Source organism: Telmatherina bonti (genome assembly GCF_933228915.1).
Source record: "Telmatherina bonti genome assembly, chromosome: 1".
NCBI classification, from domain to species: domain Eukaryota; kingdom Metazoa; phylum Chordata; class Actinopteri; order Atheriniformes; family Telmatherinidae; genus Telmatherina; species Telmatherina bonti.
In genome coordinates, this window is record NC_136619.1 from 19,387,311 (window position 1) to 19,413,563 (window position 26,253).

At 37.3% G+C, this 26,253-nt stretch overlaps 3 protein-coding genes across 4 annotated transcripts in view; 2 read left to right on the top strand and 1 right to left on the bottom strand.

Moving 5' to 3' along the window:
* terfa (telomeric repeat binding factor a) overlaps positions 1-10,234 on the top strand; it is a 16,594-nt gene extending 6,360 nt beyond the window's left edge. For both annotated transcript variants that reach the window (XM_079243067.1, XM_079243068.1), the window contains 9 exons: positions 5,003-5,143; positions 5,336-5,460; positions 5,727-6,233; positions 6,369-6,485; positions 7,731-7,850; positions 7,941-8,084; positions 8,378-8,460; positions 8,552-8,595; positions 9,955-10,234. In XM_079243067.1, the coding sequence (XP_079099193.1) occupies positions 5,003-5,143; positions 5,336-5,460; positions 5,727-6,233; positions 6,369-6,485; positions 7,731-7,850; positions 7,941-8,084; positions 8,378-8,460; positions 8,552-8,595; positions 9,955-10,113 (1,440 nt within the window). In that variant the 3' untranslated portion in view covers positions 10,114-10,234. The remainder of the gene's footprint in view (positions 1-5,002; positions 5,144-5,335; positions 5,461-5,726; positions 6,234-6,368; positions 6,486-7,730; positions 7,851-7,940; positions 8,085-8,377; positions 8,461-8,551; positions 8,596-9,954) is intronic.
* Positions 10,235-10,513: 279 nt separating this feature from the next.
* On the bottom strand, positions 10,514-13,736 carry nip7 (NIP7 nucleolar pre-rRNA processing protein). The gene is made up of 5 exons (XM_079265152.1): positions 13,590-13,736; positions 13,396-13,482; positions 13,175-13,313; positions 12,335-12,475; positions 10,514-10,937 (listed from the first exon to the last, which is right to left on the bottom strand). The coding sequence occupies exons 1-5, from the start codon at positions 13,643-13,645 to the stop codon at positions 10,818-10,820; spliced, it is 543 nt and encodes a 180-aa protein (XP_079121278.1). The 5' UTR covers positions 13,646-13,736; the 3' UTR covers positions 10,514-10,817.
* Positions 13,737-13,796: 60 nt separating this feature from the next.
* cdc42se2 (CDC42 small effector 2) lies at positions 13,797-20,091 on the top strand. Its single transcript, XM_079240242.1, has 5 exons — positions 13,797-13,872; positions 15,484-15,713; positions 16,670-16,771; positions 16,868-16,946; positions 18,383-20,091. Exons 2-4 carry the CDS (start codon positions 15,660-15,662, stop codon positions 16,940-16,942), a joined length of 231 nt encoding a protein of 76 aa, XP_079096368.1. The 5' UTR covers positions 13,797-13,872; positions 15,484-15,659; the 3' UTR covers positions 16,943-16,946; positions 18,383-20,091.
* Positions 20,092-26,253: the final 6,162 nt, after the last annotated feature.

The window sequence follows — 26,253 nt, forward strand, 5'->3', positions numbered from 1 at the left end:
GATGAGGCCTTGTGAAGCTTTTGAGATATTCCCCCAATTATTTTTTAAAAAAACTATTTGAAGCTTAAATAATTGAAAACAGAGCATTTCTGAGAAATCTAGTGGTTCACTGCATTTACAGCAGCCAAATGCTTCCAAATGACTCGCACCATTGAATTGTTTTTACTTTCAACACAATTGCATCTTAAGCGTTCATCTTACCTCTGAGAACCATTGCCCAATTATGACAATGTTATATTTTAAAAGGTCACATTAGTAATTAGTTATCAGTAATTAGTGACGTGTAAATGCACTGTCCTGACATAGTTATTTGAAACATGCTTTAGATTATTATGATAGGCTTGTGGTGTAAAGTGAGATGATGCGTATAACCCAGATATTGCAAGCTATGATTGATTGTTGGACTTAGCAGGTATATTTGTCAGAAACTACCTAAAACATTCCAGAAATGTTATATTATACCTAGGCCTGTCGCAATAAGCAATTAGTCAATTAATTGCACGATAAGAAAAAATGTGTGCAAGAAGTTTGCTGGATGCAACCATTTTCATATGTCTTTCTTTTCTCTCTTGAGTATTTGTTTTAAGACAATATTACCTAAACACAGCAATACAATAAGCTTCCCTCTGCACTTAAAACACAACCATCAACTGCAACTTTCCCAGCTGGGACAAGACCTTAACAAACAGGCTGGCTCCATCTTCCTGACGGTCCACTCTCATTGGAGTGTTTAACGACAGATTAACTACCAACAGGACAGTACAACATGGTGTGCACTCAGACAGCGTGGTTGGTAAAGCCACGCTGCTCTTTAATATTGTTAAAAATGTTACATTTTGAAAAATGTTGCAAACATCTCACAGCCAGGATGAATTGCCTGGGTGAACATACATGTTACAACAGCATTTCCACAACTTTGCAATGACTTGAAAAATGGCATTTTACCATTCCACCTCTGGTCAAGTCCAAACATGTCCCCTTGTATGAGCTTTACCATACACTATGTAACTGTGTTACATTGTGTTTAAAGACCATATGTTCCAGATAGCCACACCAAAACCCCAGGGAAATTCCTCATCTGTTTTAGCAGACTGGGGACTTGATGAGCATAAACTAGTCTGCACATCAAGCAAATGATCTTTACAAATTTAAGCATGTTGATCTTTTAAAGGGTGTACTTGTTTTAACTGTAACTGTTGTTATTTTTATTGAAAATGGTATCCAAATGACAACAATCGTTTGTGCAATATCATTGTCTATCGCAATCATTTCTGAGACAATTAACCTCATGGCAAAAATTTGTTACCGTGACAGGCCTAATTATACCATTTATTAATTTTTTGCAACCTTTTAGTCCTTGCATTGGTTGCAAAGAGACAATGAGCAAAACCATGTGTTGAGTTGTAAAAATTGACCTTTGTGGATAACATGAGGTCAGAATGTTTCTGTGTTGTGATCATTTCCTTTTCATTCTCCATCATTATAATGCTATCACGTTTAAAGGTCTGTCACGCTGAGTGAACTGGCACCAAAGATTTAAATTAGTAATCTCACCTGTGTTCATTAGGATGTATGAAGCCTCAGATGCCTTTAGTCATATGATCATATAGATCAAATACAAGCCTTCACGCAGTGATTGACACTAGTCTGCTTCAGTAGAATGAAACTGGCTTCAGAGTCTCAGTGTCAAATGTCCCACCTCTAGTTTACAACTTGTAACACACAGATCATGCGTTTATGTTGCAGGTAAACTTGTGATGTTGTTGCTGCTGATTTGAAAGTATCTTGAATTTCTCAACTTTTTTTTGTGCTCTCAATCTTTTTATTCTGAGTTGATTTTGCAAACACTTTCCTCTGCATTACATTGCATTAGTCAGGCCACTTTCAGCCAAAGCCACTTGAGTGCCAGCATTTTCCACTCCTTTATGACTGTGGGAGTGTAGGAACATGCAGTGGTTGTGACTGCAAATCCAACAAACATTACATGATCAAGATCTGATCATGTAATGTTACATGTATGAGACAAATGTGGACATAGAAATACCACACAGAGCCCTAGAGAAGCAGCTTTCAGTGTTTTGGGTGTAACTTAACTAAATTAAAAACACGTGACTTTAGACCTCTTCAAATTTGACCTTTTTCATCAAACATATGCAAACTGATATTTTTACCATTCTCCAAGGTCTAACTTAAATAAGTATACCAGTTATTTTGATCTTGGACTTTGGCTATGCCTGCCTCAAGAGCCATGTAGTTTTATTGTTGACGATTTTCAAAAACAATGCAAAATCTGGGATATTATGTCCTTGTTTTCATTGTAGCTTCCCAGAGGTTAAGGCTATAACATTGAAAGTTGTACCAAATGAAAGCAAATAAAATGTTCTTGCATATAGATGTTAACACATTAACACCTGTGTAAATTTGAACTAATTTTAATGCACAAACAATGTCAAACATTCATATTTTTTATGCTTGGAAAGGATGACATCATATGACACATAACTTTATCTCAGAATTGTTACTTTTAATCCAAGTACATCACAATTTATCACTAATTATGTTTTATTTCGTTATTTGAGATTGTCAGTTAAGATTGATTTGGTCAAATTTGTGAACTGCTGACATCATGGCACCTTCAAGACAGCTGTGCAGCGAGAAGTGGTTAGCGATACAAGTGAACAGGATGAACCAACTGAAAAGAGAAGAAAGGTGTCAACTCCCAGCACAAGGTTGTTCAGGGGTGTGTAGCTCATTGGGCAACCCAGCTCCAGCATCAGTCAACTTCCTACTAATCGCCAGGTGTTCCAGTATTTCCTGCATTTGAGGAAAGAGAATCGCAACAGTGACAATAGGTCTCTAGCCCATGATACAGTGGGTGCCGTTTTGCCATTCTGGAGTATGGCAAAAATTAAAACACTAACTAGACCAAATGCAGTCACCCGCTTCATGATCCTCCATGAAAAGTGAAGGAAAATTGTCAAAAACAAGGGAAGAGAAAACAAACCAGAGGAAGAGAAACAAACTGACTTTCTGATGACTTAGGCAAGTTATTTGATATTGGATCAAAACATGCTGTGGAGGTGATAAGAACCAAATAACTGCTTACAAAGGATGCCAAGGAAAAGGACATCGATTTTTACTTGGACCAACAGACCACTCGCCTGGCACACATGTCAGGTCATGACAAGGAGTTTGAGAAGAAGTCTAGAGAGAAAAACTTCCGAGAAGAAAGAGAAGAGAAAATGTTATCAGTGATGAAGACCCAGAGAACAGTCAAGGCACTAGTACTAGGGAAAGCTCCACAGTAGTGCAATGCTACATTGCAGCTAATAGAGACATGGGGTCTAACAGGCAACATTGTAGCCTTGGTATTTGATCCTACAGCAAGCAACAGTGACATCAACAACGGTGCAGCAAAGTTGATTGAAGAAAAACTAGACAAAAGGTATTCTACTTTGCTCGTGGCCATCACATATCAGAGGTAATAATTGGAGGTGCATGGAAAGCTGTGTTCAGCAAGATCAAGAGTCCTGACAACCCAATATTCAGCAATGTGAAAGAGAAGTGGCAAAACGGCACCCACTGGATCATTCCTCAAATGCAGGAAATACTGGAACACCTGGCGATTAGTAGGAAGTTGACTGATGCTGGAGCTGGGTTGCCCAATGAGCTACACACCCCTGAACAACCTTGTGCTGGGAGTTGACACCTTTCTTCTCTTTTCAGTTGGTTCATCCTGTTCACTTGTATCGCTAACCACTTCTCACTGCACAGCTGTCTTGAAGGTGCCATGATGTCAGCAGTTCACAAATCTGACCAAATCAATCTTAACTGACTATCTCAAATAACGAAATAAAACATAATTAGTGATAAATTGTGATGTACTTGGATTAAAAGTAACAATTCTGAGATAAAGTTATGTGTCATATGATGTCATCCTTTCCAAGCATAAAAAATATGAATGTTCAAAGTTCAAATTTACACAGGTGTTAATGTGTTAACATCTATATGCAAGAACATTTTATTTGCTTTCATTTGGTACAACTTTCAATGTTATAGCCTTAACCTCTGGGAAGCTACAATGAAAACAAGGACATAATATCCCAGATTTTGCATTGTTTTTGAAAATCGTCAACAATAAAACTACATGGCTCTTGAGGCAGGCATAGCCAAGGTCCAAGATCAAAATAACTGGTATATTTATTTAAGTTAGACCTTGGAGAATGGGGAAAAATATCAGTTTGCATATGTTTGATGAAAAAGGTCAAGTTTGAAGAGGTCTAACGTGACTTGTTAGCCTAGGTATATCTGGGTGCCATCTATTTTCTTAAATGAAGGTGCTAAGTTTCAACTAATTTTGAATAATTGTAATTCTAATATAGACTAGGGCTGTGCCGCAATAACAAATACTTTCAGAGTTGGAGTTAAATGATACTTTCAGATTCCATACTTGTGTTAAAAATTGTCCGATTTTAATTTAAACGTCAGTATCTAAGCCAGCAAATGGACATTCGCGAAGCAAGTGAGAATTTTTGTCCTTGATTTACTTACCCGTTCATAGAGCAACATACCAGAAATGATAACGCACATGAAAAATCAGAATTAGCCAGGAAAATGGGAACTGATGCATCTCAGAACATTACAGGAAAGTTGGCGTGCTGCTTACCACATGGGTTGGGTGGTGCTGAATTTCTGTCATCTGAATATCAAACAGCAGCAGATGGTGAAGATTTTGCTCCAATCTGCATCTAAAGTGATTGTGTAACATTTCAAAGAACCAACTGCAGTATCAGGTTTTGCTACGATCCTATCACAGGGTGCAAAACAGCTAGATAAAATCAGTCTCTTATTGGATAGACTGATTTAAATACGGCATAAAACTAAGTTTGCGACTTTTTGGGTTTCAACATTTTTAATTGGAAGACATTAAATGAGTTGACTTTGTGTTGGCTGGTCATACATGTTGCATCATAGGACATCTGTGTGTTTTGTTTTTTTTTAGAGAGATATTTTCATGGACCTCATTTGTCGGGAGAGTCAAGAACATGAGATCATCAAGCAAATGAACTTCCTTCAGTTCAAGGAAGACATGCTGGCTTTTTGCCAGAAATTCTGTAACTTTAATGATCCCTTCCTCTACAAGGTATGTTTGCTGTGAATTACACTTTTGAAAAACACTTTTTAGCTGTCTTTACACCAATAATCAATGCCATTTAAACTTGATTTAGCTACATGTGTTTTTATATATATATATATATATATATATATATATATATATAAAAATAAATAAATAATGTATGTGTATAATATTCCTTTTTCTATATATGTATGAAAGGCTGCAAAGAAACTTGTTGATACAAGATTTTTGGAGACAAATGAACAAGCAGCTGCAGTTGATGAATGCAATGAACCCGGTCCATCTTCTGCTCCACAAATGGTCACTGCCCAGTTGAGACCATGGTATGCTTTCTTTTTTCTCAAGTAGATTTTCAAGGAATCTAGTCTGTGCTGATAAAATAAAGTTGCAAACACATTTAGATCAGTTATGTCTTCAATACACAAAATAAACTTGCACTGTGTAGTATAACCTCTTTGTACTTATCAGAATAAACATTTAATATTCAGCTGAAAAGGTTTTTGTGACAACTACTTTAGTCTAACCATCCATACATTCTGGCCTAAATGTCCTTCTCAGCTACTTTTTCTTATTTGATCTCATCTTTTAGTAAACATTCATTTATCCAGAGGACAAGACTAATAATGGCCTACAAATCCCTGGCTGCGTGTTCAGATGAAAAACCATTTGCTCTGTTGGAGCAGGAAGTGGAGGCAGAAGGCCAGGAAGATCTTTCCCCACAACAGTCTACTGATCATAACAGAGGTGATACCCGTAGCTCAGAGCAGGATGGGCTGTATCAGAGAGACTCCTGCAGCCCCATGGAGGCTTCCCCAGCAGACCAGCCACCACAGACGGACGCTAAAACTCAAACACAAGCAGATTCCATCTTGAAGGTACCCTACACTGTGGCACGGCTGGTGGTGGAACCAGACAGTCAAGCAAGCTCACAGTGCACCACGGCTCCAGAGAAACCAGAAACAGAAGTCAGAACAGAAAAGCTACCACAGACAAGTTCCAATAAAAAGTATTCCAAAGATGTGGAATGCCCAGTTACAGACGGAGAAGTTTCAACACCCATTCGTAAGCGTCTCAAGCAAACCAGAAGAGTCACCAGGTAACTGAAAACCAGAAGAGATTCACTGTTGATGTCAGTAAACACCTTTGAGAGATTTGTCCCCTAATTCCTGTGTATCCTGCATCTGATGGTGGCTCTGTGAATGGCATTCTAACAGCTTGTTTTCTTGTACAGAGCTTCAGCTCGTGTGGCTGAGTGCTCCACAGACGGTGAAGATGACTCCAAAGACTCTCCCACCTACGAGAAAAATGATGACACCTTAAGTAACCAGTCAAACAGATTGTTCAGCAGGTAAGTTTAGATACCGAGTTGTTGTCAAACAGGGTTCATTATGGACTTTCACTGCTGATAAGTAACTCAATATGCACAATAATAATATACTTTGAAATAATGTGATTAAAAAAGGTGTACTTTTTGGATACATAATATAAATTGATGTACTACTTGTTCTTTCATTCTGACAAAAGGACTTTGTCAAAGTATGGTTAAGTTTATTTACACAGGTATTGAAAGTAGTGGAGAGAAAAAAAAAAAATTTCTACTGCCGGTTTTAACATTTATTCTAAATGCATATGCAAATAAAATAATGCTAATATTGCCTAAAGACATTCATGCATTTGGCTGCTTTAACATCTTTTTTACCATAATTCTATAAACTAATTCCTTTTACAGAGATGCATCATTTCATCAATTTAGCCATCAGTCTTAGTTTCTTAAAGATTATTTTAAATCCTATATCTATTCTGTACTTTTAAACTTTTTTTTTTTTTGTTTTTGGCAGATGTTTGATGGTAATATGTGCTTTATACATAGTTTGTTAAGTGCAGTAATCCACTAACTCAGGAAATTTTATAAAATCTCAAATGAATTACGACAGGATTTGATGGATCTCTGTATTTATTTCTGCAGATGATTTAAAGCTCTTTTTGTAAAACAGAAATAAGTTAATGTATGTTTTATGGGAACTTTGTCAGACTTCAACACAAAAGGTCAGATATGACACAATATGTTATATAACATAATTAATGCTTTTTTTAAATTAAATGTTGTAAAAGAAAAAAAAACAATTCACATAAATTATTTTAAAGCTCACTGATTTTACCATATCTTGCATAATATTTTTAAGTCTGGGGAAATTCATGTCAAATTTGCACAAAACTTTAGCTTCCGAGCTTGTTTGGAACTAATTGAACATAACCTTCAGCTGTACGAGTCACCAACCAAAATTCATTGCTTAATAACATTCTTTTTGGCCACAACAGGAAAACAGTTCGAATATGTTAATTTGCCTTGAATTTTGGCATTTATTCCAATTTTATCAGAGCTTACCTATATGGTGTCCAGTACAGCCAACCACTTGGAGAAGAATTACATTGAAGACGGCCACCATAACCTGTTTTTACTGGAAACGTGTTACTGAACAGAAACAAGTCACATCATTGTAAATGGGAATCAATCTAACATCTTTTTCTAGTGCCAAATCAACCAAAATGGCTCTCATTATTTTCAGTCTGACTGATTTCACTCTCATCATAGAAATCCCAACAAATCCATAAAGATTTCTTCAGAGAGCGAAGAAACCACACAGGAGCTGTTAGCCCCCTGCCAAACGCCAGTCCAGACACACCACAAACAGCTGTCCAGTTCTACCAGCAAGCAAGTGCAGTTGCAACATTGCTAATTTGATCTCAATATTTTGCGGGATGATTCGTGAATCATCATGACTTCTTCTTCCTCTTTACACAGTGATGCAGGTGATGGAGATGACATGCGTATCACAGACGAGTCGTCAGACCATTCGCCCAGATCCCCTCAGCACCCAGTCCCACAGAAGAGCTCCACTCCTCACAAGGACTCCACTCATGACAAGGATCCATTTCTTCCAAAATTGTTCGTGGCTTACTTGTTGGGAGTATATACAATGAATTGGGCTGAATGGCAGGGGAAGAATTCATTTTTATTTTTTTTATTTATATTAGATTAAATGTTTAATTACTTATGTATTTGTGTCAGCCCCTCTTTTGGAAAATATTCATATTTGTCATATTTAAATTGTTATGACAATCCAGTTTTTAGGTACATTATGAAGACATGCTAATTTTATTCAGAAACATTCAAATTAGAATCTGCTGTTTTCCTTTGTTGCCAACAATGAAAAGCATTTTACTTTCTTGTGTTCACAGTAAAATGCTTATGAAAAATGTAACAGAGAGTAAGGAAAAATGGAACGATGAGGACTCTTATTTCCCCACCAAAAAGAGCACCGGTAATGTTTCATAACATGTCTGCATCTAATCAGTCCTGTATTTGTTTGGTTTGAGAATCCTGACCATGATGTGATCTCTTAAATCTTAAAGGACCAAATGAGAGCACCCTTTCAATTTCAGGACTCAGGAAAAGGGTAAGTAAAGCTGGATCCAACATTTGTTTTATTTGAAAGTTTATATCCACTTTTAAAACCTGCTTTGCTTTTTATTCTGGTTTAAAAGTCATTTTTTAAAGTCAGATTAGTATCTTATGCAGGTGTCTTTAGTTAAAGTGGAACTATTATGGGCATTTCAGGCTAATTTATTTTTATTTCTGAGCCCAGAAGGGCTGGGATTGACCGAGTCATTGTCACAAACCGCTTTATTTACCTCAGACTGACCCTCTCCGTAGGCTGTCAGATCAGCCTGTGGGCAAAATGAGTGGATTGAGACTCTTCCGCATTAAGCCCCGCCTCCTTCCACTGCGCTACATCGGGAGCGTGCACTGCACCTGCTTCCACCGTCATTGTAATATCTCATAAACAAGGATTATGCTAATATGAACTCAATATAAAAACAAAATACAATGTCAACACATGGCATACAGCCCTACATGTTGGAACCTGAATCAGACCCTGAAAACAAAGTGGAAAACAGCAACCCACAGCAACGAATGCAGCAGGATGTCTCTCTTTGGTAAACTCACCAGCCATCGTTCGAATTAACTTTATCCAACGTTTTCCACCCGCCTGATGTATTTGTACATGTCCTTGTTAACCAGTAGAAGGTAACCAAACACCGAACCTTATCCCCCGGGACGTCACAGGGATTTCCAAGTAGAAAAAAACTCTCTAAAACAGCGCGTTTTTTGTCGCCATGGAAACCGAACGGAGAGAGTGCAGGAACTCAAACTCAAACATGCGTTTGGGTGATAAACAGTGCCGTTCACATGTCTGATGAGGATTCAACACTGTAACACTGTAGAAAGCTCAGAAAACTCAAAATACCATAATGGGACCCCTTTAAGAACATCTGACCAAACCCAACACAGTCCAGCTACTGACTGAGTCACTGGAGTCTCTCCAGGTTCAGGACTTAAAGTGAGGGCTAATGGAACGATGAAGACTCTTATTTCCCCACCAAAAAGCACAGAGCTCTAAACAGCTACATTTAATCATGCAAGATTTTTTTTTCCAGCACTGCAGCTGTATTAACAAAGACTATTTAATAGTAAAAATGATCAATATTGGTCTTTTTTTTTTTTTCCTGAGTTTATCCCTTTTTACACATCCTGCATGACAAAAACTGGGATTAGAACAATTCTAGGTATTCAGGGCAGTCATTTTCTTGAATGCTTTGCTTATTGCCACAATCTTAGCATTTGCTGCGGCATAGCTTTGTGATAATGCTTTGGCATTCATGTCGAACAGCAGTTTAACATGCAACAACACTAGAATAAATGGAGCATTTGTCAGTGAAGCAAATGCTAAATAACCTTCTTTTTGTTGTTGCAGAGATGGACAGAGAGCGAAACCATGAAACTTAAAGAAGGGGTAAAGAAATTTGGAGAGGGTAACTGGAGTAAGATCAAAGCCTACTACTCCTTCAATGACAGAACAAATGTAAATTTAAAAGACCGGTGGCGAACATTGAAAAAGTCAAACATGGTGTGATTGTTTTATTTTCTAAACCACTTTTTTTTTTTCGTTATCCCTCTGGACATTACACAATTTCATACTCAGTTCCTGCATTTAAGTTGTAAAAATTTCTTCATGATTCAAAAACAAGTTTCTAATAAAAAAAAAAAAAATGTACCCAGAGTGGTTTGATTGTTCACTGTAGCCAGGAGACAAATAAATACAAGTCATTTGATTTATTTGACAAGCAAAATGATGAAAAGTTGTGCACATTACATCGCCATCAAGTTTCTTGTCTGCTGTTGTTGTTCACTTGATCCAATAGTGGGTACAGCAACCAGGTCTATCAAAGTTGCTGATTAGGTAACAAGCAAAGAAGAGTACATCCACAGCATTTTTTTTTAATTTTTTAATCTTATTCCAAATAGATGCTCTCATATCAACCCCAGCTGGACTTGGTGGACTAAAAGCGTACTACAGAAGGGTGAAATCTTTGTCATCTAAGGGATTAACTTAACCAAGACTAAAACAAGACGCTGATTTACCACAGACATGTTGATGATAAAACACCAAAGCACCTGAAGAGAGTTTAGTTCTAACAGTTGCAATCAAGGTTTCCTTTAAAACATCAGGTGGCGATTTAAAGAAGCTGCAATCACCAGTTCTGGGTGTGAATTAATATGAAGTTTTTAAAAAAAAAGAAGTCGTACAAAAATTCCACAGTCCAGGTGCTGTAGCTTTTACGTCAGTGTGTCTTCATTCCTAATAAACTCTCCTACATCAGCCTGGTGAAACACTACAATGGACATGGGGTCCACTCGTCGACACTCCTGGGTAGACTTGGCTGCAACCCCGAAACCCTGAGAATGAAAACAGCTGATTTTAGCACTGCACTAGTAAGCAAAGGTCACAAAATGCTCAAGATTCCTGTACTGTATTGAAAATAAAATGTGTGTACATTATTAAGAAGTCAGAACCTTGGCAATTATCACGTATTTAGGCAAACAAACTTGCCTTGAAATTTAGCCAACTTGCTAATATGAATATGTGTTGCCTCGACTTTCAAATTGAAAATGGCAACAAAATCCTGATGAAAGTCTATAGTTTGATCAGATGTCACCATGCACCTAAGAGCTGCAAAGATGTGACAACTACAATGAAGTCTTGGAACACCAAGTTTGAAGTTATTACCAGATTCTAGCCAAGTTATCACTAAATGACATTTTGTAAGCTACATGGCTATTTTTAACCAAGGTCAAGGGTCATAGCCAGTTAAACCCTTATTGTGTGTAGATGAGCCTCTGCCATCATTAATGGTTATTCCCCTTTCCATAATACAAGTAGCTCCTGTTAATTCAATCTGATAGTTTCTCTCCAGTATAATAAAAAGGAAAAACATCAGGATTGGGTGTTTTCACCAACTTCTCTTCAGTTGTCTGAGCAAACCATAGTTACTTCATGTTTTCCATTATATTCTTTATTTTCCATTTCAGTGTTTTGCTCAGTCATATCCTCTGATCCTATCTCTAGCACTGCCCTTGGCTTTGCCACCTCACCAAAAGCTCATTCAACACTAATCACAACCTGACCCTTTGACTTGAGTGCAGAAGAGCTGTGTATTTTGACTACACTAGGAACACCCTTAGTTGAAGCTGATTTTGTTGCATGCATGGCCTCTTTTTTTCTGATACTGACCACATAGTATAACTACTGAATAATTCAATGAGTTACTGCTGTCATAGCAAACACTAGTGATTTTTTGCCAATTGATGCAATCCAATCCTTTTTATCGAATTGGCTTTTTCATCCGGGCTTCACGGTGGCATCGTGGTTAGCACAATAGCCTCACAGCAAGAAGGTCGCTGGTCTGATCCTCAGCTGGGGCGAGGCTTGTGTGAAGTTTGTATGTTCTCCCCCGTGTGTGCGTGGGTTCTCAGAGTACTCCCACTTCCTCTCACCGTCCAAAGAGATGCATGTTAGGTTAACTGGTTACTCTAAATTTTCCATAGGAGTGGTTGTTTGTCTCTGTGTGGCCCTGCAATGGACTGGCGAGCTGTCCAGGGTGTACCCTGCCTTTCACCCAGAGACTGCTGGGATAGGCTCCAGCTTCCTCGGGACACTTCGCTGGATTAAGCAGTTAGGATAATGAATGAATGAAATTACTTAAAACTATCTCTCTAGCCAAATGTCTTAAGGCCAGATGATATCTTGTTAAACAGTACCAAACAATTTAAATATCAGAAAGAGAAAGACTTACCAAAGGCACATCAGCCATGGAGTAAACCACAACTCCCTGATACTGCATCGTGTTCTCCGTGATTCTGCCAAGGCCAGATTTTAGCACATGGTTCCCATACAGGAATGACTGCTCTGCTCCAGGTTTCACCCACACCTTGAACTGGAGTCATGACAACCTCAAGTTAGTCATAGATGCAGGAGTACATTATTTAACCTTAAGGTGCTGGCAGAGATTAAAAGTTACGGTAAGGACAGAATGAAACCAGTACAGCTATTGCTGCAATTCAGCAAGAGACCATGTTGCTGTACCATTATGTGTTTAGTCTAATAACCTTTTTTTAAAAAAAAAAAACTTTTTCCAGTGTTTACTATTCTAAAGATCTTCTTGGAAGTTAACCCTAGCCGGTAGCACTGAAATTTAGTCAAACACAACAGCTTCATTTAAAATCAATTTAAAAAGGTGTTTTTAGCTGATCTGTGAGCAAATGACAGGTCTCTACTTTTAGTCCTTCAATTGACAGATCACATGCCGTCATGTTGTTCCATCAAATTCTACAAACAGGACTTTTTTTTGTTAATGTTCCTGTCGTTAAAACACAGGTATATGTCCATGTCCCAGTAACTGTTTTGTAAAATTGATTAAAGGTGAGGAAAGGTACCACTTTATGTTTAAAGGTCACCTAAAATTTGAACCACTATAATCGATGTAACAATGTGGTGTATATTGATTTTCTTATATTTAGAGAGATTGTTTGGCAGATGCGTATTTACAGCATTCTGCTTATTTTTCCCCTCCATCTCTGATTTCAGCCTCCATTGGTAAGAATCATGTTAGTGATGCAGAGTTATAGCACACCACCTTTGCATAGGGCGCCAGGAAATCCAGAGCTGTGATGTGCAGGCGGAACTTCTTCGTCTTTGTAAACTTTCCAAAGCATGTACCCACAGAGATGAGCTTGTCCCGAGAGAAGTTTGTGGCCAACTTCAGAATTTTCTCACTGTGAAAAGAAAATGATTCTCTATGAATTTCTGGGTTCATTAAAGTCACGTGTACAGAAGTGCTTATGAATTCACAAATACCTCATGTAATACACCCGGTCATGGTGTAGCCTGAAACAATAGGTGCCGTCAGGTCGGTCCACTAGAAGTTTGATGTTTTCTCCGATGCTTTAATTATAGAAACCACATGGGTCACACACCAGCTAACAAGCAGGCTAATGCATTTTAATCAGAACCATTTCAGACCAGAAAAGAAAGCATTTACGTTGACTTACTACTTAGATAGCTTCTCAAACATAGTTTTCGTTTCCTCGTCCGTTAACGGTCTCATTTCTTTTTCTTTTTTTTTTTTAAATTGAAAAGTTTGTGTTTTTAAGCAGTAGATATGTGTGTGAAAAGCCTGAAAACGTGGGTCAACATGGAAGTCGTCACGCTTTAAAACGGAAGTGGCATTACGTAAAGGGTGCGCGTAGTTCCTGGTTAATTTTTGGGGCATTCTTCAGCTTTCAGTCGAGCGTACAGCTTGTTTTTTTCCTCCGGTAGACCGGTAGTTTTCTGGTAAGTTTATTCTGTTAGTGTGAATGTAGCACAGAAATATATTCACACATTATTTTGAATTAACATTAAAATAAATGTTTTTTACATTCTGTTTAGTAAAGTGCGACTGTCAAACAGCTCTATATTAGCTTGGCTTGCTAGCTGTCAGTTGGAGCAAAAAACCACAGACCTCCGGCTGCTAGCTTTAGCTCACAAGCTAATAGCGATAGCAGACAGCGGCAATGCAGCAACACTAAAACATTAAGGCTATTACATTTTAATCAGTTTTACAAATAGCGACATACCATCAGCGAATTTACTGTATTGTTCCTAGTTGTTAGTTGAACTCGGTACCGTCGTTTCAGAAACAAGAGGAGCCTTTGCTGCAGCGGTGCAAAGTTACATAACGCTCATTTGTTTGTAAATACCAACTACCTCTGTGTAATGTAAGATTAAAGTGTTAGTAAAATCTGAAATCCGTAAAAAATAACTAACATTATCATTACCATCAACATTATCTTATTCTATGTCAGCAGATCATTGGACTCCTTGCAATTTATCGTGTCATTGTCAGCGATGTGAGCCGTCAGCTGTAGAGTCAGTAACATTTGCTGGGAAGTCCACTTGTCAGCATGATCTTTGGCTCTGCTGAACATTTGAACCTCCGTCACTTCTTGTTTGAAAGCAAAAATGATCGATCCTTACTTCAGGACACTGTCACATCACCGGCTTGAACTATATTACTTCTGGGGCTAAGCCATTTACTTCACAGCTACCACAAACTTTTACAATCTGCCATCTGTGTGAAAATGTTGGTAGATCTACTCTGATCATCTTGACTGAAGGTGATATATCTATAAAATAAAAGTGCTACAGTTTATAATCCTGTTTAGATTAGAATAAGTAGTAGTTTCGCTACATGTAATATGAAACTAACTAATATTCTGATATTTTGTCAGATGTTGCTCTAGATTGTCTTCTTCTGTCCTTGTAGTGAGTTTAGACTCCAGACTATTTCAGCTCCAGGGGTTTATTAATTAAAATAGACGCATTACCACATCTGCAGTGCTAATGAGCACATCCTGTGAGCTGAAATGTGTGCTGATAATTGACCCTGAGTCCAAGGTTATATGACAATACTCTATTGTGTACCAGACCAGATGATCCCTAAAAGCAAAAATGTCTTTACAGCTGTCGATCACTTGGTTATGGAAACACGGTCTACAATGACCTCATTTTTGTTTTTGTATAAGACTTTTTCAATATTGTAAAATGTAGTAGCAACTGTACAGTATATTTCTTTTAATGTTGTAATGTTTGTAAAGATTTTCATGAGGAAGTCAAAATAACCAATATGCATTGTGAATTAGTGTGGCAGCAATGTGATGATGAAATAGCCTCAGAAAACGGAGTCACATGATCTTATGTATATAAGTACAGAAAGTCATAACGACATTTTTCATTTGAAGGCTTTTGGAGCTAGTTGGCCATTAACTTTAGTATTACAAGTTTCTTCAAAAATGCAGATCTGTTATCACATTAATGTTCATTGACCAAAGTTCTGAAGTTGAGTCTTATTTATTTACTTGTAAATTGAGATTTTTTTTCTGTGCTGCTTCACTGTGTCAACAGGTGTGTGCTACCTTGTTTTTGGAGAGCCGTTTGTGTGCCAACCATTTACCCCAGAGGATCAAGCAGTCTGTCTGTCATCAGTTTCCGGTGTGTGTTTGTGACTCTGAACAGGAAGAAAGAGAGAGACGTCTGATCTTAAGAGAGGAAACTGCTGCGGCTTCTTCGTCAGCCTCAGAATGACTGAGTTCTGGGTTTGTTTCAGCTGCTGCATTGCAGAGCAGCCACAACCAGTGAGTATGAAATCTGCTTGGAAGAGTAACTGAGAATGAGAAACAAAAGCTTCCTTGTTTTAAGTATGGTTGGGTATGATTTGTTTTGTTTTTTTTAGGAAGAATCAATGCTGATATACTTAACACTGTTGTCTGATTCTATGTAGAGCCCTGACCCAGATGCCTGTGATATGTAGACAAACATATAAATATTCTCTCTAATTTACACTTAATATGAACTTAATATTGACTTCAGTGCTGCACAGTTGGTTTCATGGCATCAAACATTACAATAAAATCCATTCATCTTCCAGTACTGCTCTCTCTGGACCATGACACAGTTCAGTTGCCTCTTGTCAGAGTCCTGCCTTACTCATCATGGATAGGATACAGGTGGGCCTGACGAAAGGGCTTTGAGGTTTTTATGGGCAGCTAAGCAGTTGCATAATTTCTCAGGGAGTGACAAAATAGTCCAGTCTAACAACTTATTTTAGTAATATCATGCAATGCAACAAACCATCCCAATTTTTAAACCAGTCTTTATTTTTGTAAAGGGTAAAAATAGGGTGGTTAAACCTCATGAAATATATTGTCATACAATCTGATTATAGATTAAATAAACTGACAGGGCCTCCAGTTAACCATATGCTACAGCTCAGGCCACAACACTTAATTTAATGTGGTTGATTGATGATTCAGAAAACATTTAATTGTTTTTCCTACTTGCTGTCATGTCAGCCTGTCTTTCTACCAACAGATAAGGAAGTATCTTCCATCTCTGCCAGTTTGAGCTCTGAACATCGCTAAACAAAAACAAAGTTTCAGATGATTAATGAATAAGGAGGTTCTGTTTTAGCTACTGCATACCTCTTCTTACTCTTTGATCAGTGAAATATTCAAATCTGTGTACAATGATGAAACTGTTCCTGGTGTTCTTGGTATAAATGTTAAAAGATATCTCTGGTTCTTATTATCAGAAACGGCGACGACGGATCGACCGCTCCATGATTGGGGAGCCAACAAACTTTGTTCACACCACACATGTAGGCTCAGGGGACATGGGCCTAGGATTGGCATCGGTAGAGTTTCATCCATTTTTATAAAATGTGTAGCAAAATTCATCAAATTTGTGTCTTCAATCAATGAGTGTTTGCTGTTGTTTATTTTTAATCCAGGTAGATCTTGTTCAGGCCCAGATGAAATCTAAAGGGGGCTACGCACATGGAGGTTCTGAAGGCTCCCAGTTGTAACGAAGTGAGTTGTTTTCCCCGTCTCATAGTGGAACTGTTATTCAACCACAAAGTTTTCACTACTCCAAAGCTTTACAAGCCCAGCTCAAACTTGTTTATATGCCATAACCTTTTTCCTGATGTGGAGTTTGGACATATTTTGTACATGACGCCTGTGTGTGTGAGCTTAGGTATTTTCTATCAGAGCAGTGCAACATTCCCTATTAACACATAAGCAACTGTGTCTTTATCTAAGTTCATTTCCACTGAAAGTATGTGGATCCTTTTTCACTGTCATGCAAGTGTTACAATCTTAACTCAAAGCCACCATTGTCAGATAAATTTCATGACATTACAGCTTCTGGCCTCTTGTTGCAACACTGACTAAAAAGGCCAGTGTTATAATTTTAACTCTTTGCTTTCACTTCACTTCTCTTTATTGATATGTCCCTTGAAAGGACAGTTTGGTTTGCAGCAGACGGACACATTTAGCAGGCAAATCACATAAAACATATGACATAAAAGTACATAAATGGTTTAGGTGACAATATTTGAGCATCAAATTACAACAAGGTCTAAAATCATCTAAAAACAAAGTGCATAGTAAAGTAATGAAATAAATAAATATAGGTCCAAAGTAGCAGCAGCACTGAATAGTTACCTCTCTTCCATAGCATTTATAGCGTGCAAGGAGGCACAAAGGAAAAGTTGTATATTTATAACTTGTATCTTTTTTTTTTTTTTTCATATTTAATACCTGCTGTTTAAAACCCAGAGTCTTTCCTCAACCCAAGCAGAGGCCAAAATAAATGTTGACGAATCATGCTTTCACACAACAAAGAGCTTGTCCTGTGTGACTTCTTGAGAGGAAATTGGAGTGAGGTCACATAGCACGCACTGAAACTGTATATGGTCATGTTTTACTAAGAACTCTCTTCCCACATGAGGCAGAATGTATGTTTTCTCTTTGACGATCTTGCTTAGTGGATTACTGCTTCAGTTTTTTTTTTTTGTGACAATAATTGCTGACTTTAAAATGAATATCTTTCATTCATTTATCCATTCATTCATTCGTTCATAAGCTCAGCTCTGTCATGAGTTCTGGCTTCTTCATAGGTTCCTGGTTAGCCATCAATGTTGCTTCTTGTTAGTTAACTCAGTCGTTATGTTGTTAAGGTTATACTCGGGAGTTTTCATTTCAGAGCCTGTCAGTCTTTTGATTTTAGGGATTAATCCAGCCACAACAATATCAATGTGTTAGAAAAGACATCAGAGATGCAGTTAGAGAGACCGGGATTAGCAACCAGAAGCCTGGTTTCTCTCAAAAAGAAAATTTCACCAAACAAGCCAAGATTTAATGGAAGGATTAGCTGATTCAGGCTCTTTACACACATCCACACACACACTTCCCAGCAGCAGCACCAGGAATCCTAATATTTGTTTCACCCTTTCCCCCCACAGCTCTTCAGTCTTGTGGAAACTACTGTTCATATAAGGAAGAATTTTCCAAACAAGCAGTGCTGTCTGTAATGGACACAGGACCAAAAGAAACTACTGCTTCTCCATGATGTTGTGTATATATTTTTATTTTCCATTCCCTTTTTCTTTTTTTTTTAATGAAAGCACTGCTGTCCATTTGCTGCCATACTGTTGCACTGTAAAGAATAGCTGATAAAAGTAGATACGAGGGTTTAGAAAGCTCATGATCTCAGTTAGATGTATGCTTGTGTGTATGCATGAGGAAAATATTTTCAAAATGATTTGCTGTTGTAGCCCATTGGATGCCTGTATTTATTATTTGATTTGTAAACGGACCTCATGGTGGCTGGGCCACGCTGGAGATTTGGAAATTCACTTTCCGTCTTTAAACTCAGAGGTTTATCAAAGGACAGGTAGAGGTAGCAACACAAAAATGTTCATTGTTTTTATTCTGAGAAATGCTCACCATTCTGAGTTGCTTTCAGGGTTAAAAATACCTGTTTTGTAATAAACTTGAAATGAGTAGAGTACACTGGACCATACATTGTGCACTCACTTGCTTAGGAGTTTCTCATGATTTCAATAATTTTTTTTATACTCATTTAGATGGAACCATATAGAATTTTAATAAACTATGAACTTCCTACTCTGCCTTCTGAAGTCATGCTCATTTATTTCTTTTTATGTGTACAAATTACAAGCTTATATTGCAAGTGCTGCGCTTAGTATTTTATAGGAGACTCATATTTTTTTAAGCATACTTTCCTCATCTTAAGGCTTGTGCACCAACTGTAGACCAAGACTTAAACTTGGAAGTAACCACAAATGTGAGCTATTAGAATTCACACATGGTACCAGTCCAAACTTTTGATTGGTACCTCACCAGCACATCCTGATTTTAATTTTTTTTTTCTCATTTGTTTGTCTATTAAATGCTGTTTTCTTCCTTTCAAGCACAAAAAAAATGTTCCTGTTATGGGTCAAAGTGAATTGATGCAGCTGTTGTCTGATTACGCTGTCATTTATGTCAGTAAACAGATCGGAGCTACTGTCCTTTTGTTGACATGAACATTTCCACCTGTCAGTATTGTCTTGTGGTGTTCAAATTTCTTGACCAGCATCCAATGAGAATGTTTATTAGTGATGTAAAAAGCCAGCAGGCCTTGATCTCATCCATCTGATTGTTGGCTGTCCTCTCACATCCTATGACTATTTCAGAAACAGAATGTATTTAGTGAAGCATGATATTGTCAAACTAACTGTGGTACAAAATGAATGAAATTTTTGTTGTTGGTACCGGGCATCAGAAAATAATTGAATGAAAAGTCACATTTGTCAAATTTCTTTCCAGCCTTATCTGTTCTGTTTTGCCTATGTTCGTGTACAGATTTAATTAGATTGGTTTAGATAAGGATGATTGGAAATAAACATGTTGTCACATCCACCTGTTTCTTTTTCTGTGTCTGTCTATTGTTCCTGTGTAAAGACAGATTATCACACATGTAAGCTTATTTTTCTGTTATAAACCAGCTCGGCTAAATCCTAAATCCTGTAGTATGCAGTCAGACTGGGATTGCAGTATATTGTATGACCAGCAGGCTGTGCTAGTGGACTTCTTGAATGTGACAACTTGTTTGGGATACCTGTCATTGGACTTATGATGATTCTGTAAATATGTGGTGTGTAAAAGTGATAGCTCCTTGATTTGTATGTATTCAGATTCATACATATTTTGCTTACTTTTCTGTATAACATTACAGGGAAGCAAGAGAAGGTACAATGTTACGTTTTTTCCCCTCAGGATTTGACTTTATGTAGTTCCCATGTTGAAGGGAAGTTCATGTGTCATTTTCTGCTTTTCAGAGTAAATAAATGTTATCTGTTGTCTGATCTGCTGTTTAGTTTGTGTGCTAGTTTTTTTTTTTGTTTTTGTTTTTTTAGATGGAAGTAGCTGTGTGGGTGTACACAATACAAAGATTCAATGTGTCAATCACACAATGCAAAAATACTACAAGATGAAGTAACAGTTTTATTTGGATCAGACAATGTACTTTAAGCATATTTGCTAAATTTACCTGTTCACGCAGCAGAAATGTTTTCACTGTTAATGATACAGGTTTCTTTCCTGAAGGGCTTTAAAAGTCTGATGTAAGATCTTAAAATAAATTCAGAAACATTCTCGGAACCAATGCAAGAGAGAATGGGAGAAATATGTTTTCCTGGTTCCAGGGAAATGTTTGGCAGCAATTTTGTGCCAGTTAGTTGCTTTGTTGTTGCTATAGATACTGTTGTGATATTTCTATGAAGATAAAAGGATGTAGATCAACATCTTTGTCTTTATGAGATTGAATAGATTATATTCAACAAGTACACAAGTTTTATGAGGTGCTTCTCTATTCAGGCTATTGTCAAACTAAACGCAAGATATTTTTTTCTAGATCAGTTTTGCCTACTAATCCCAAATTAGCACAGGCCACCATCAGCAGTTTTTAAAATGTAATTTGATACCTCAAATTATAGTTGTCAGACTGAAACTTCCTAAATGCGTGGTTGTTCTGAGCTGTTTACAGTTAATCTAAGGCAATGTTTCTCAATTCCAGTCCTCAGGCCACCCTGCCCTGCATGTTTTAGACACATTCCTTCCCCAAAGCACCTGAGTCAGATTTTTCAACTTCCTTATCAAGTTGTTTGCAGCCTGTTAATGAGCCCTTTATTTCATTCAGATGTGTTAAAGTAGGTTGCCTACTTTAACATGCAGGGCAGGGGGGCCTGAGGAGCTTAACTGATTAAGTGGTAACAGGAAAATGAATGAGATTTTAATTTAATCTCTTTCTTGTCTTTAACAAAAGAAGACTTGGATTGATCTGTAATTTTGAAATATGGAAAGATCGAGCCCTGAATTAATTTTTAAGAAAGATTTGAGGTACATTAAAATAGTCCATAATTCACACACTGAATCAATAAGTGATTTTAGCTTTAAAAGGAAGAATGATTGCTGGACATAAAGGTGACTGAAAATTGGGAAAAAAATCCTTAGATTAGGAGATGAGAGGAAAGTAATTTAATTTTTCCCAGGATTATTTATATTAAGAAGAATTTACTGCATTTGTAAAGTCTGTGACTGGCTTTACTGTATCATTAAAATATGACAAAAATGTTCACAGTTTGGTTTAACTCATTTCATCTGTCCATTTTAAACAGCGCTGCTCATGTTGAAGGATCATCCAAGTCTACATAAAGCACAAAAAGCTGCACTAATTACACAATTCATAACTGCAAATGAAATAGAAAAAAACAGCTTAGTGTTTTTCAATCTTATTGATCTTAAGCATGATCAAGATTTTTATTTACATCTGCTGACTAGCTGCTAAACCCAAATCCTCCTCATGCTCAAGTTGAAGTGATACAGTCCATCAGGCAGATAGAAGAAAATAATTCAAGGCAAAAGTTTTACCAGTCCAAGATGTACCATCAGACAACGCTGTTCCAAGCTTAAGAGGCTTGGACTCAGAGCCTGAAGGGGAGATTATAGCAGTTGGTGCCATTTATGTTCATTTAACCTTCTTCCAAGTAGAAAGTTGACAAGAAGCCGCTTTATTATAACAAGAAGATAAGAAGAAGAAGATAATCTTTTAGCCAGTTAAAGGGTTGCAGACTGTGATATTACCTAGGTCATCATTTTGATGTAGAACTATCACAAAGGAAGTTGTTTACTGGGAAGGGTTAAGATGTAGACGGTCATAAACAGGCGTGTTGATATGACTTTCCTTTATCTGCTGGGCTAAAGTGTTACAGCTGTTAGAGATGCAGTTAATTTTTAACCAGCTAAGATATGTTGATGTTTTAGTCCACTGCTTCCCAAACTGGAGGTCCTGTTGCCCTGAGAATGGTATGATAAATAGGAGAAGTAATCAAGATGATGGAGTAGTTTAGAACACATGTTTTTTTGTTTTTAAAAAGGTCCAAATAAAACATGTTGGAAGAATGCAGAACTCAATGAATGCCTTGTAAATATCACAGAAGCAAGTACTTTTTTCACAGTGCTCCAAAAGTATCTGTTAATGCCAATAGAAATGGCATGTTACTGTCAGTTAACAATAAAAAGAAAAATCAGAGGATGTAAATACATATGGAGAAAAATCAGTGCGATTTAATTTAAAGTTGTTTCTTTTTATTAAAAAAAAATTACAGATTAAATACTGAAGCACATCCGGTAATTCTTTTGAGTTTATTTCTATTTTACTACACACACTCAAACGTAAATACATGTATTGTAAATCATATAATATCTCAAGGTCCAATTTAAACAGATTTAAAAAAATTACACAGAAAAAAAATCATACAAAACTGTAGCATCACATAAAAAAACAAACTTAAAGGCACAGTCAAGGTAAAGAAATCACGCACATACAGACTGTCATGTAATTTTAGTCAGCAAGGACACTTCTGGACTCAAAAACTGTCACATATCTTATTTATTTGTTCTGCTCTTCATTTGTTTTATGTCATTAACAAATGTATTAAAAAAAAAAAGTCCAAGAGACAAGAGAAAAATAATATACATTATCTAAGGCGAAATGAGATATTTTAACTCAAAGAGCTGTGCTGTGAGCTTGGTGTCATGACAGTGATTGATGCCCTGAACCGCAGTCAACACAAGTGAAGATGACAGTGGTAAAGCTTGGCTTGTAACAAGATCTTCATCCCTGCACACTCAGCACAGAGGTTGACTAAATGAGTGACAGAGCAATATCGTTTGTCCCCCTTTGCCTTTCTCTTGTTTCTGCTGTTCAGTGGTGAGCCCAGCAGAAGCGGCAGAGGTCTTGCGAGAAAGCTTCAGTGAAAAAGAACTTTTAGAGTCAAACTAGGGCATCAGTGTTTGCTGATGTGTGGTCCAGTCCGTCAGTCCCTTGATGTAGTTTGGATTGGATACATCACTGTAGTTCTCAGTATGCATAAGGAATGGGTTTTCATCACCAGCACCTGAACAGAAAAAAACAATATGTAAACCAACTGATTTGAGTCAGAGGAGTGAACTGGGAGGTGGGACGTTGGCCACCTCTAAATTCTGGATGAACCCCTAAATCTGCCACCTTAATCGTAGACAATCACAGGGCAAACCTCAGACACCCAAAAGCAAGTGCAGCATGTAATTCACTTTGTTTTTTTCTACAGGAGAATTGACTCTCAAACATTTAACTTTGAAATACTCTTTTTAAATCCTACAACTTATACTCCCTTCTAAATGCCGAATTTATGCTAGCCAAGTATTATTTTTAGAATTCAAATGGTACATGCTGTTCTGACACACAAAGATGCAAAAATTCATTGCCATACATTGCCACTGGTCCAATAGAGTGTGTGTTCTCCATCCTCTCTGCTCTCCTGCCTGGTTCCAGAGGTCAGCACTGCTGAAATGCTCCATTAGCTGCAGAAAACGAAGACATTGGATCACCCAAAGATACGGCTACAGAAAACAGGAAATACTAGTAATACCTGCTATTTATGAGTGGGTAATCTAAATTTGATGCTGTTTTAGCATGGCTTTTATTTTATTATTGCTTTTCATTATGGGTTTGGATTTATTATGTTGAAGTTATTTTGGTCAGAAAATGAAGATCTATTGCATTTAGTCAGAATATCCAAAACAATACCTTAAAGACACCCTCTGTATGTTCTTGGTCCTCTGGTTTGGATTCCCACATACCTGCAAAATTACAATGAGTATGATCTCGATGGTTGAGATATATATTTGGAACATCCAGAGCAGGAACAAAAGCCCTTTGACAACAACCCATCTCACCATGTGCTTGACTGCTGGTAAACATATTGTGAGCAGTAGTCTCTATCTTCTGTGGCATGTCTGAAATTGGTCTTGTTGCTGCAAGTTGCCAAGTGTGTGTGGCATATGCATCATCATGTTTACATTCCCCTAAACTGATCTGTCTTTCTCTTGGTCTACTGAACAACCGCAGACCTGATGGAAGAGAAGGAAGGAAAAGAGAGTCACATTAGGAGCAGTTGATCATTTGTTACTTTAAAAATGAAATGGGAATTACATTATCAGTGTGTTTCTTACCTCTCTTGCGTCTGTGTGTTTGAGAGGAGGGCAACATCCTGTAGACTCTGTAAGCATTACTCCCTCGCTTCCTGCTGTGCTCTCGCAGCTCACAGACGTCAGACAGTGAATTCAAGGCACAGCGGAAATTTGCTTTCCATGTTTTGGGATCTGGCTGGTCTTTGCCTGGACGATACCGCCCTAAAGTTAACAAGCATAGAGACAAACACTGTTATGTGATACTGGTAGGAACTTGGTGGCACAAAATTAGAATATTTGTCTTAAAATAGTTCTTTGTCTCAAAAAAAAAAAAGATAAGTAAAACTTCTTCTGGTCTACAGCTGCTTATTATCAAGCCACTTCAGCAGCATCTGCAAACTGTTTTAAGACAACTTTTCCCTTCAAATGCAATTCTGTCTTACATCAAAATGTGCCATAACTCCACTATCCAAAATGGCACTCTAATAATGAAACCTTAAAAACATCTACATAAACACACACCTACATCTGTCCTTTCAAACAGCTGCATAGCTAACATTTATGTTGCATGAAACTCACATACAGTAAGCTCACAAACTGTAAGATGACTGCATTCCAATGCCACAAAAATGTTCCATACGCTTTTCTTTTTTTGTTTGTTTTCACATTGTAACAAGTACTCTTTGTGAAATATGCTCATGTGTTTTGCATTACGTGAAGTTGTCCCAAAAATAATACTACACAGCCGTAAAATGTTATAAAATGCTTATAGAGAGGTAAGACAGCCTGGGAGGTGTCTTTCCAGCCAAGATTCGCTCACCAGAAAGCATTTGAATGGTAAGTATTAAGAATAAAACACACATTGTTAGGTTTATATATTGATAAATAGTTTTTATCGTGCCACCTGTACTCTGTCTTACATACAAAAGAGCAGATCAAAAGAAGTTTGCTAACCGGCAGAGTGTGTTTTTATTAAGACACTGCTTCATTTTGGCATCTAGACAAATCTACATGTTACACATGAAATATTTTGGAGAATGAGGAAGCATGGGAATTCACAAGGTAAGCTTGTGACTATGCACCTGTTTGTAAATAGTCTGTCACTAGAGTTATTACTTTAATTATACACTTATCTCCATAATATAACAAGGCAGAGCAGAAAATTGATCAGATGAAAGATAGATGACACATTAGAGAAACGTCTCCACCTGTAACTAATGAATGATTGGCAGCTTGAAAATGCCAGCTGATGTAAGGATAGTTATGTTTATAACCAGTCATACTGTTATGAGCACAAAACTAGTGTCACAAATAGATCACTGTTTGCTGACAGATTGTAACTGGGGGTCTTTGATTTACCCAGTTTCTTTGTACTGGAATGAGGGTTGACTTCTCTACAAGTCACAAACAACAATACAGCTGGCCATTAGAAAAATGTGTTTGTTTCATTTTGCAGTTTCCTTTAAAGGCGAATGATCTTTTTAAATTAGCCTACTTGGCAGCTGCTATAGTGCCATCAGTTTGAAATTCTGCTTGGCAGAAAAACCAGAGTAACAGTAACATCACAGTGTGAGGAGCACACTTTTAACTCATTTCGCCAAGATGATGCTCGAAAACATTACATGTGGCCATGAAAATATAAAACAAACAAACAAAAAAAATGTTATGCTTAGCTAACATGTATCCTCTTAGGATGTGTTTCTCTGCTCTAATTTGATACTGCCGCCTTAAGTGTGAGGTGAACAAAATTATCCACTATGTAGAATCCTTTTCACAAAGGAGAAAGAAAAAAACCTGCATTAAATACTTGACATTA